Source organism: Quercus robur, chromosome 5, assembly GCF_932294415.1.
Source record: "Quercus robur chromosome 5, dhQueRobu3.1, whole genome shotgun sequence".
NCBI classification, from domain to species: domain Eukaryota; kingdom Viridiplantae; phylum Streptophyta; class Magnoliopsida; order Fagales; family Fagaceae; genus Quercus; species Quercus robur.
Genome location: NC_065538.1, coordinates 34,025,158 through 34,037,895, shown reverse-complemented (window position 1 = coordinate 34,037,895; position 12,738 = coordinate 34,025,158). Strand labels below are relative to the sequence as shown.

The 12,738-nt window shown below is 35.0% G+C and overlaps 1 protein-coding gene across 1 annotated transcript; it reads right to left on the bottom strand.

The window, feature by feature from the left end:
• Positions 1–234: 234 nt before the first annotated feature.
• Positions 235–2,578, bottom strand: LOC126725828 (ribonuclease 3-like protein 1). Its single transcript, XM_050430800.1, has 3 exons — positions 2,033–2,578; positions 1,282–1,396; positions 235–522 (listed from the first exon to the last, which is right to left on the bottom strand). Exons 1-3 carry the CDS (start codon positions 2,145–2,147, stop codon positions 363–365), a joined length of 390 nt encoding a protein of 129 aa, XP_050286757.1. The 5' UTR covers positions 2,148–2,578; the 3' UTR covers positions 235–362.
• Positions 2,579–12,738: the final 10,160 nt, after the last annotated feature.

The window sequence follows — 12,738 nt, the reverse complement described above, 5'->3', positions numbered from 1 at the left end:
TTGAGTAAGATTGTAACATAAAACTACAACCAATTTTATAACTAAATTTCATCCTAACCTAAATCGTAACTATGCATATATTTTTGTGTAGGCGTATTTCAACCTAAAAATATTACACTATTCCTCATATGGGAGGACTTAGATGGAAATCAACATTTATATCAAAACTTCCATTTTGGTTAGACCCTATAAGGCTTCAACTATAAACCCTCTTCTTGTACTATGTAGGAAGCATTATTCCTCTTTACTTTTCTACTTTTCAATGTGGAATTCCAAAACTTGAAATTTCAGAGCTTAAAATCAAAATGTGATTTCCATTTAGTAATGGGAATGGACTAGGCGCACACATATCAGGAGCTAGTCTAATTTTCCTTTGGAGAGAAACCAATATGCTTTAAGTACCATAGTGCCCCTTCAGCTGCATGCTCTGCTGCTTCTTTCTTTTTCAATCGGGGGGCACCAAAACACTCCAAAACCGTAGTTGAGGCTTCTTTTATTTCAACAATAACCTTGTAGGTGAACCTGTTTAGAACAATAAATTAGTCAATAACAATGTACGCTTCCTTGGAAGTAATATTGTATCATATACCAGTTATTGCTAATTAATTCTGCTTTCACTCCTAGTTTCGATGTGAGGGGCTAATAGCAATAATTGTCATCTCATTAGGAAGCACCACAATGGGTACAAGATACCCATGTGACATTCTTGAAAATTTAGGACATTATACAGGGAAGCACCACTAATTGTCATCTCATACAGATTGTGCTCATTTTCATTTTAAAAGATAGAAAAAGTGATAAAAGACAATATATTAACAATACAACCAATTAAGAAACTATTTGCTTCACATAGAGAGAATTTGTGAGAGGGAGAGAAAAACTAGATAAAAAATAATGAAGTTTCTGCTGTATCTGGAGTATCTATATTGGATACATATCCGTTATGGATATAACTACTACTTTGAACCCCCTCACCAAAAAAAAAAAAAAAACCTACTAGTTTGATGTATCTGCATTTTCTAAACTTAATGGCTCCCTTCAACTAAAGATTAGGTTTTAGTTGCAACTCCAAGCATTTCTTAGTTTCTTTTTCTTCTAAGACAAGTAGTATGTTGTAAAAACTTTCTTTCATGAATTTTCCCAATAGTAGAATTGCTTATGGCAGGATTGATGCTAAATAAGACAACTATAATTCTAGAATTAATCACATTATAGTATAATTTGAAACCATTCTCGCATGATTTTGGATTTGTGTTTTCAAGTAACAGACGTTAAACATACATTTTTGCATGGCTTGGCCCTTCTTCTTTGCAGCATTCAAATAAAGGTGGTTTCCAATAGTTTGCAGCACAAATCTCATACAATTGTGATTTTGACCGTCCCTTCTTTGGAGCACCTACACTGAATAAGAAAGAGCTTAACAATTTTCATTTTAACAGATTCAAATGCGCTTTTAGAGGCAACTTTTAAAGAATTCATTATTCCAAAGAACACTATTTTACAGATACCTTAAGCAAAGTTCTCTACACATTTTCTAATATCTTGGTAATTTACAAATCCCATTAGCAATTTGCCAATTTGCTTGGGTTTCATTCCATAGCAGGCTACTCTATAACATAAAATCATTTGTTTAGGTTTTTTTTTTTGGCCAGTGGACATTGTTCAGACTTAAATATGCTCTATTGTCCTTTTTTGGATAGAAGACGAAGTTCTAATTGAATCTGAAACATATCAGTAGGCCAAAGACACTTGGCTTTTACCCTTAAAATAATAACCATGATTTAATATGGTGTCATGCATGCCGATATTTACAATTACAAATACAAAGTAACTCCCCAATTGACAATTTACTAATATATCCTTACAACGGACATGCCCCCTTGTGAATAAACTGCAGAGAGGACATTGTTTTCTGTGAATATGTAATAGAAAATCCATGGGAAAAGAAGAAGCCCAGAAAACATAATCATCATTAAAACGTTGCACTTATTTTCTATATTCCTTAAACTGTGATCTTGGTCTAGATCCGTACCTTCATTTGTAGAGTCATTCTGAAAGGGTCCCTCTCCACTGTTCTCAGAGTCTGATTTATTGGAGGATAATTCTTTTTTGCATTCTCTGGGTTCAGCCGAAGCAACTTCAACCATCAAGTTCGGTTGGTTGAATGGTGTCAACCTGCTTTATTCCCTCTTTGGAGATTGGCTTTACAACTTTTTCTAATGGCCTGATTTTGGGTTTCTTTAACTTGAGCTCGAAAACAAGTAAACAACACACCAAGAGGAAGGGGGAAAAATACTGATATTTAATAGTATCTAATTTCAATTTGCAAAGAGAGAGAGAGAGAGGGTGGTTTGTGTTTCTTGTGTTTAACTGGGATTGTAAAGATGGCTTGCTGATCTATTGGGGAGGGTGTTTGAGATTAACAACACATTTTTTCTGGTTTTGATTTTGAGGTTTTGTTCTCCATCTGCCTTCTAACTTTTGTCTTATCCACTAATGAGGTGCTATTGTCCACAGTTCATTATTCATAATGAACTGTGGACAATACCCTCTGTTCTAACTTTTGTCTTATCCTCTGTTCATACCCTCTGTCTTATTACCTAACTTCTTTTCTTTTTTTTTTTTTTTTTTTTTTTTTTTTTTTTTTTTTTTTTTTTTTTTTTTTTTTTTTAAGAATGAGTCTTATTATAACTTTATTGGCCTATTTGTGTATCTTGATGACAACGGCTTATTCATAAATGGCTGTGAAAGAGTACCCAATTACCAACTAACAAGAGGCATAAGTTGTTTTAGGACCACACAGTTGGCTGCAATTTAATGACATGTTCAATTACGGAACTTTCATTTAATCTACTAATTTTTCTTCCATTATTTACTGTTGCACATGTGGCATAAAAATTGTTTTCATAGACTTTCTCTTATAGATTGTAATTATTGGAAAGATGACAAAATGGAAGGATGGAAATTTTTGAGTGAATAGAAAATTGGTAGGATAATTGTCTCCCACAATGTGTGTTTTATAGTGAGGTTACATAAGATGTTTTTTCTCTTATTCTTTTTTTTTTTTTTTTTTTTTTTTTTTTTTGTGGAGAAAAAGTTAGAAAGAATTGCTTTTGTTAATAGTATATAAGATATACACACAACTCACTATAAAAGCAAAAACAACTAATAGAACCAAAAGAGAAAAAAATGAAGAGCAACTAAACGTACAAAGAAAAGGAAAAAATAAATAAATTCAACAGTTAAAAGGACCAAAAAAAAAAAAAAAACTATAAAAAGAAAAGCTCTTATCATTTTCTTCAATAAATAAATAAAAAGAAAGAAGAAGAAGAAGAAGCCCAGATCACACGACTGATTTTATTAAGGGGAAATTACACTTTACCCACTTGTGATTTGCCCGAAAAGCACTTTGCCTACTTGTGATTTAAAAATTGGCACTTTACTAACTTGAGGTAAGCTCAGTTTGTCTCTAGGTTTTGTAAAAATTAAGATTGTTCTTAAATTTTATAAGGACCACATCCAATATAAGGACCAATAGGATGGTGTTGACATGTGTTGATGCTTGTTTTTTGCAAATCTGTACCCAAAAGCCCATGAGGAAAAAAGCCCAATAAAAACAAGGCCCAAAGGCCCACCAAAAAGACCAAAGAGCAAGAAAGGCCCAAAGAAAAACATAAAAGAAACAAAAGCCTAGACTTATGCTTGGGCTAAGAAAGAAATGCAAGGAAAGTGATCTGTAGCAGAATACAGTTCTACTACAGAATACAGTTCTTCACCAGAATGACTTTGGTAGAATAAGGCCAATTGGATCTAATACCCTCTGATCCAGTAAACACTATTTGGCCTACAAAGGTCCAAATCCTTTTATATAAAAGGATATGAGTGAAAACTAATATGAAGAAACATGATGAAAAAAAAACAAGGAACAACAGAAAGTGTCAGTAGTAAGAACTGTGTGAAGGAAAGAAAAGCCAAATCAAAGGAAATGACAAACATAGCAAGAAACACATGAAGAAATATTACAAAGCCAACAGCAGAAAGTGTGTGAATGAGAAAGAAAACAAAATTAGAGAAAAAACAAAAGAAAATAAGGTAAGCTCAAAAGCCTATACCTTCCTTCATAGAGGATAAACATGGGCAAAAGAGACATGCAGCAGTATGAAACAAAACCAATTTGCTACAGCAGAAACGGCGTGGGAATGAAAGAAGACAAAAACAGAAGATAGTGGAGCAAACACACAAGGATCGGAGCATCACCAACCTGTACCCAGCCAATACAAGAGAGGTAGGCCCACGGTCAAGGAACTTAGAGGGTGTTGTTTAGTGGTAAGGGCAAAAAATGGTCTATATTTGGTTTTCAACCGTGGCTTCTTTTGGGAATATACCCTGCTAGGATGGTAGCTCATTCAAAAGAGGTAGTATATGGTTGGAACCATTTGATGCATACCATAGAGGTAGGTGGTGAGGTAACTTGATCCTTATCCATTTGAACCCAGAGGCAGAGGTATACGGCAAGAACAAACAAAGGGAGATTTTGCCATGGAATGGGTAGTGGAAGAAAGAGAATGCACTGGGTTTACCCAGTAGTGGTAGTGGTCGGGCAACCAATGGGCTGGTAGGCAGTCTTGAATGGATGTCCATAACCAACCAAAAGCAATTGGTGAAGCCTTTGGGGTAAAATGGAGAAATCCCATGGAATTAACCCATTATAAAGAGGGGCAGTAGACATAGATGAAAAGGGAGGCACTTATAGGGGACAGAGGAAGGACTTAAGGGAAATAGGTAGTGAAAACTGAGAGAAGAGAGACCCATGGCAAAAACAGTAGTAAAAAAGAAACTGAGAAAGAAAGAACAGAGAAAAGGAAAAAAAAAAAAGAAAAAAAAAAGATAGAAAGTGGTAAAAAGAAGATAGAAAACACAGCAAAATTGGGGGCAGAAATCAATAGACCATTTTTTCCCTCACTCTTAACAAACTAACTCTTTAAAGTCCCCCAAAAGTAACAACTAGTAGCCATTTAGGCCTATTCTCTAAAATGCACAACTTTGATGGCAAAAGCCTATGACAAGGTTGTTCAAGTTGGAGTTCAGGTTCCTTCTTGGTTCACTTTTTCCATAGAAAGATTCCACACCTAATGTTGGTGGCAAATAAATTTGATTTTCACTTGTTAGAACTTATATTTGTAGTATTACCCGTTCTATTGTGGCATCTTTTACCATATTTGCTATATTTATTACTCTGTCGTGGTATCTTTACTTGCTGTATTAATTATTCTGTTGTAGCACATTTTTTATCATATTTACCGTGTTAGCAATTATGCTAGCTACACTTTTCTGCTGAAACTTTCTTATTTATTTGTTATTATGCGTTTTTCTTTTAACACGAACTAATTATTATTCTGTCCAATATATATATATATATATATGTTAATACGTATAAGTATATATACGCATATATGTATGTATATGTATTTGAGAATATGCTAACCCATGTAAACTAACACTTGCTTGATAAGTATTTTCTTTAGGTTTTAAATTTGTTTATGTGCTGGAAGTAGAAAAGTATTTCTACAATAGTAAAGGAAGAGTAATCATTCACGTTGTAGAAAAGTGCAGAAAATTTTACTGCATAGCAAAAAGCTTTACTGTACAACAGAAAGTTAAGGAAAGTTAGTTCTGCAGTAGAAGTTGGAAAAATGTTCCTTTTATAGTAGAGATGGAGAAAAGTAATCCACATTGCTAAAAAGTGCAGAAAATTTTACTACATAGCAGAAAGCTAAGGAAAGTTAATTCCGTAGCAGAATCTAGAAAAAGCTTCATTTTGTAGTAGAAATGAAGGAAAGTCACTCACGTTGCAAAAAACTTTATTGCATGGCAGAATAAGCCCAATTTGCAGCGTCATCCCCTAGGTTTTGGACTCAATGTTTTCGCATAAACTGGCAGCTGCAAAATGGGATCTTGGAGCCCATTCCATGAAAGCGCCAGCCCTAACTTCCTTCTTAGAAAAAGCCTAGACTAAACATTGTCTAATAACACCAAGACATGTGTCTAAGGTATAAGATACGTAAAAAGAACCCTCAACAATGTTAGGACATATGTAAATGTAGAATTGGCTAATCTTTTGACAAAATGCACTTTACTTGTAATTAGGTAGATCTAGAATATGTTTAATACTTCAAGGAACAAGGTTTCAAGTTCAAGTGTTAAAGCCATGTAAGTCTGTCCAAGAATCAAGTGAAGAAGTGCTGGATTTCAACACTTTACAGCTAGTATCTATCGAGGTTTAAATAGCTGTTTAAGCCCGATGCTCAATAGTTTCTCGATAGATAGGGTATTTGTCGAGGTTTATGAAAATCAGTTTTTTAGATCTGATTTCACTCCAATTCGTGAATAGATGTTTGGGCTTTCTTTTCTCACAACCCTAAACATATTTAAAGATTGTTTTAAGGGCCGCCACAGCTGATGCAACTCAATGCAAAAGTTCTTCACAAGAATATTGTGAACCGGAGACATATGTCCTAGTTCATCTTTCTTTTCAAGAACCTGCTGTGTTTGTATATCGTAGGGTTTTGTAACCAAGGAGCTTCATGATCTTCATCGTATGATGAACTGAAGAACTTTGCAGCCAACATCCTTCTCAAATTGGTGAGTAAGCCACGTGCTAGAATTCGTGCATCAAATTGGTTAGTCACGTACTGGGAGCTATGCATTGAAATGAGAGATTGTCACTACAGAACAAGCCCAATTGGGTATTGAGGTAAGAGTTCAATTGTAGGTTGGTATAAGGTACTAGGATTTATTTACTTGTAACCGCTTGTTGTGATAATAGTGAATTCTCGGGAGTAGTGACCTAAAATCACCTGATAGGGTTTTTACCGTGTAGGTTTTCCACATTCGTAAATTAATTACCGTGTCAATTTATTTTCCGCTGCATATTTACTTAGTTGGTGATTTTTTTGTGCTACCATGCGTATTGCATGCTAATTGAATTAATTAATTAACTTCGCTAATTAACTTGTTAATTCATCACAAGGGGTTAATACATTCTTGGCCTATCAAAAAACTTGTAGATTATTCTAATCCACAACATCTTCTGATTCCTGTTCTCATTCATTTCCATAGGCTTCTCCACACCATCTTCTAAACTTTCAACATACCCAAAAAAAAAAAAAAAAAAAAAAAAAAAAAAAAAAAAAACTACAACAAGAAGCTTGTCGTAGTAAATCATGGCAAGCTCCACCATTCAACGATTAGCATTCGTTGGCCAGACTACTTTGAAGCAATCTAATGAACTTCTCCGTAAGGTTGGGAGCTTTGCCGGTGGTCATGTTTCCATGAGGCGAACAGTGAAGAGTGCTCCACAACGCATATGGTAACAACTTACTTTAGTATTAGTAAATCATTCACATCAACCATTAGTAGCTATATATATATATATATATATATATAAACAATGTGTACGAAGTGAAAACACTTCGCATATTAAAGAATCAAAATTGCCCTTAAAAATTGGAGTCTCCTATCTTGATGTAAACTAAAGTGAATAAAATGGAGGCCAAACTTTATCTTTATGCTTAATGCAAGTCAAAATGGCCAAATATCACTGTTTTTGAAAATATTTTGCAATCTACCAGTGTTTCTGAAATATGTAGGGATCTACCACCTTTTTTAAACTCGTTTTTGTGGAAATCGAGTTCTCCATGGTATTCGAGTTCATGGAACAATTTTAAAAAAGTGGAAAATTTGATTTCCACAAAATCAAATTTCAAAAAAGTAGTAGATTGTTAAATATTTCACAAATAGTGGTAGATCCATACAATTTTCCAAAATAGTGGTATATGACCATTTTGGCTCTTAATGCATGTTTAAAGTTTCAGATTAATTCACATGTAAGAAAAAAATATTTCAGTTTAATTACTTCTAAGAATAACACCCATAAAGTTGTAGGTTTATAAAGGTCCCTTAGATAATAGGCTATCGATGTTGCTTTGCCTTTAACGAACCTTCTTAAAACAAGGGTAAATATTATGATCGTTCTTAAATTTTATAAAACCTAACTTTTAGATCTTCTTTTCTCTTGATTTTTTAGTTTTTTTTATGTTTTGAGAGAAGAAGGATATAAAAGAGTAGCAAAAATACAAATTTACCCCTGTTTTTAACAGAGATGGGTAACGGGAGACAAACGAAGCTTACCTTAAGTAGGTAAAGTGCCAATTTTTAAACCACAGGTAGGCAAAGTGTTTTTCAGGCAAACCACAGGTGGCCAAAGTGTAATTTCTCCTTTTAATAAAAGGGGTACATAAGTTATATTAATATAACATCAATACCCCTTGTTCCTTCTTCATCTTCTCTTCGAATCGAAGATATTGGATTTTAGTGGGTGTAGGTGGAAAATATCCAATACTATCTATTTTCCTCACCATTTTTTAATGTTACCGAAGGATGAAAAATGCAAGTGCTCTCTCCATTTTTCCTTTTCTTCTTTTCATCCACCAACTTTTCATCTCGACCAAATACGGTTCTCTTAATAAATTTGTAGGTGGGTTTTTTGTGTCAACGGGCTGAGGCCTGTCTTGCTATGCCTAGGTCCGTTTCGCTGTGGGTCTGGAAGTTGGGCTTGGCCCAATATTCTAGCAGGACCGTGTTGTGGGCTAATCTATGCATAAGCCTAGCATCCAATAATAGAGACAAGAAAGATAAACAAATACATATGCACTTTACTTCGTAGACATTAGCACACTTTTTATGGACTTAAGAGTAAATGTCTTATAGTAGAAAGTTAGTCATAGCAAATGGGTTAGTTACAACAGAGAAATTGAGTTAGCAGAACAACTGATACAGCAAACATAATGAAGATGCTATGGTAGAACAATTGATACAACAAATATAATGAAGATTCAATGGCAAAACACTGATACAACAAATATAATGAAGATGCTAAAGCAAAACAACTATACAGCAAATAAAGTTACGTGAGCAAAATGATAGAGAGATATTGAATCTTCCCGCAGGAAGTGAACCAAAAAGAGCCCGAACCCCAACCTGAACAATGTTACTATTGGACTATACCATCAAAGTTGTGCATTCGGGGGAATGGGCCTAAATGACTACTTGTTACTACTTTTACGAGTTCAAAGAGTGGGTTTAATGAAGAGAGAGAGAAAAGATTTCCTATTGATGCATGCCTTTCTACCGTATTCTTCTCTTTTTTTTTTCTTTTTCTGCTTTCTTGCCTTGGGTTCCTCCCCCTTATCCATGGCCATCACCACTATTTATACTGGGTTGATCTTATGGGATTTCTCTATTTTACCCCTAGGACGTCACCAACTGTTTCTTATCTGCGATGAACACCCTTACAGAGTTGCCCATCAACCCATTAGTTGCCCGTCTGCTACCACTACTAGACATGCCTAGTGTATTCTCTTTCTTCCACTACTTGTTACATGACAAATTTCCATTTTGTTTGATCTTGCTATGAGCCTTTCCCTTTTGTTTGAATGGATAAGGCCTTGGGGTTTCTCATTACTTACCTCTCTAGCATGCATTGAGTGGTCTTAGCGGTCTACCACCTCTTTTGGGAAAAATGCCATCCCAACAAAGCATTTCCCTAAAAGAGGCCCTGGTTGGAAACCGAAAATAGGCTCTTTTCCCCCCTCCACTAAACCACAACCTCTGAATCCCTTGACCGTGGGCCCACTTCTCTTGTATTGGTTGGGTACAAGTTGGTGGTGCTCTAGTTGCTGCATGCTTGCTCCACTACTTTTTATTTTTGTTTTCTTTCATTCCCATGCCATTTGCTGTTGTAGATTAATTGTGTTTTCATCCTGCTGCATGTCCTTTCTTCCCATGTTTATCCTTTATGGAAAGAACATCGTGGGCTTTTCTTCTTGGGTTTACTTTGTCTCCCTTTGTCCCTTCCTGGGCTTGTGGGTTCACTTGGCATGACTTCCTACCAGACTAGCTCATTGGGCTTTTATCCCTTTCCTTCTTCTTTCCTTAGGCCTTTAAGGCCCATTAGCTTCCACCTTACTTTTCTTTTGCCTCTTACTATGCTTGTGGGCTTGCTGGCCCACTGGGCTTTACCTCTTTCTTTGGGCTCTCATGGCCCCTTTGCTTTGCTTTGCTTTTACCTCGTATTGTGTTTGTGGGTATGGCGGTATGCTAATCCATTGGACTTTGTTTCAATCTTTCTTTCTTCTTTGGCCTCTCATGCCCCCTTTGCTTTGCTTTTACCTCTTATTGTGCCTGTGGGCTTGCTTGCTGCCATTTCCTGCCATGCTGGCCCGTTGAGCTTTATTTCTTTATTTTTTTTCTTCTTTGGGCTTTTATGGCCCATTTGCTTCTATTTTGCTTTTCCATCATTTTCTTCTTTATTTTTGCTTGCTATTAGGCCTTTCTACAGTTGGGCCCTTGTTATAAAAAATGGGTATCAACAAAATTCAAATATTTTTACTGTATTATTCAATACATACATATTTGAATTTCAATAGATAATCCAAGGTCACTTAAAGAGGTTATCCAAGGTTAACCCCAAAATTATGTATTAAATGGTTACCACTTACCTTAAATATGTAGAACTACTTTGCAACCATGACTGCTATACGCTTACACTCATATTTGGAACCAATTTACTTAGTATTAGCATCATCTTGTGAAATTTTTTTTATTTTTTATTTTTTTTATTTGAGCATAAAAACTTAATTTTTCTATTTTACATACTTACTTTTTAAAACATCTCACATCATATTATTTATTTTACACTATATTTCATTAAAATATCAAATTTTCTTGATTTTTTTAATTGTTTTTTTTTCCCGCACACAACTATTACTAATCTGCCATCCACTCTCTTCTTTTATCCTCAAATATGAAAGAATAAAAAATAAATAAATAAATAAATACAAAATGTATAGTGCTAGTGACTGTAGCATCCATGTAATTTTACACAACTTTGCATGGACTAATATGGGCGAATCTTGGATTTGGTTGACTAAAATATGATATTTGTTTTTCTATTATACAAGTACTAATGCAAGTTCTCTAAACATGAATAACATAGGCTCTATTTTAGCCATAAATGTGGGGATGGGAATGGAAATAGAGTGGGTTTGATTTTTTATTTTTGATTTATTTTTTCCTAAAGGGTGGCAATTTTTATTTTGTCACTAGGTATATCACACCCCTTTTATATGGGTAGCACCCATTCTCATGTGATTGAGGTGTGATATATCGTGATTCGTGATGATACCAATAGCTTCACGAAGGGGAAAGATGGGGGATATAGTCATGTGATCATTTCCCATTGGTAATGCAAACAACTCATTTTGTACCTCTTACGACTCGAGCCCTTGCTCCCCAATGACGATAATACTAGAAGGTATAGGATTGATTTAGGGCCTATCTATGGAAACTCTTTAGTTGAAAGATGCTTTTGGAAGAAAAAAATTGGCAGAAATCCTTAAGGAAAGTTTTTACTCAAAAATGTGATAGAGGCAATCCCACATTGCTTGGAATTGCCTTCACCCCTTCTCACCCTGTTCCCAAATTACGATAATCCTAGAAGGTCTAAGGCTGATTTAGGGCTTATCTATGGAAACTCTTTAGTTGAAAGATGCTTTTGGAAGAAAAAAATTGGCAGAAACCCTAAAGGAAAGTTTTTACTCAAACATCGCTTGGAATTGCCTCCGCCCCTTCTCATTAAACACTATAAAAAGGCCTCATGGCTCTTTTCCTAAAAGCACATAGAATCTACTCCAAAAAAGTGATTCAAGAGAAACTTTTTACTTTGAAAAGCATCCTAAACTAAAGTTTCTTGGCTAGGACTTAGTTTAGTCTAAAGCCTTCTAGTTAAACTTACTAACTTTCTGGGAATTTCGTTTTGTAGATTGACCAAGGAGAACAGTCAAAATCAAGCTCTAAAAGCTTCTTGTGTGAGGTACTTGTTCTTGCTTTTATCCATTTATTTGCTTATTTTTATCTTCGTTCTTCCGCTTAATATCTTCCTGTGTAGTTTAAGTTCGTTATTTGATTGATTAGGAAGCATGTTAAGTTGTTTAGATTAGGTTTTGAATGATGTTGCATGTTGTGTTTCTGGGCAGGTTTACGTACACGACTCACGCATGCGTACACACCTTCGTGGCCCTTGTATGCATACACAAGCTCAGCTCAGAAACCCATAATTGTTTGTTCTTGCTATTATTTCATTTAAATGCATCTGTTGGTTTCTGTTTAGTTTATTTTTCATATGTTTAGGTCTTAGATCAGTAGTATAAAATTTAATTATTTCTTGTTTAGATTACATGATTATAGTTTTATGCTTGTTGAACATTATGAACATGCATTGATGCATAGGTGTTGTCGTGCAGTAAGGTAAGTGAAGTAAGTCATACATAACCACATGAACATGCATTTGTGTTAATTGCTTAACATGAGTTGGTTGAATAAATTGATGAATGCCTTAATGACATGCTTGAATGCTTGCTTGATGCCATGTGATGTTATTGCCTTGATGTGATTGCTTCCTTTGGTTTATTAAAATAAGGATGCCATGATAGATGAATGCTAGGTTCTTGCAGTTGGGATAATATGCCATGTTGTGTGTTTAAATGCATGCTAGTGTGTGTGTGTGTGTGTGTGTGAATTTAGAATAGCCTATTAAAAGATCCTTTGATGGGATTATGATTTAGAACACAATGAGTGGAGGCCGACCTATGGGTCGGGTGGGTTAGGTGCCTAATACTT

Coding starts and splice junctions, on each gene's coding strand:
- LOC126725828 (XM_050430800.1), bottom strand. CDS start 2,147: ATGGTTGAAGTTGCTTCGGCTGAACCCAGAGAATGCAAAAAAGAATTA. Junction 1,397..2,032: donor GAATGACTCTACAAATGAAG/GTACGGATCTAG, acceptor TATTCAGTGTAG/GTGCTCCAAAGAAGGGACGG. Junction 523..1,281: donor GGGCCAAGCCATGCAAAAAT/GTATGTTTAACG, acceptor TGTTCTAAACAG/GTTCACCTACAAGGTTATTG.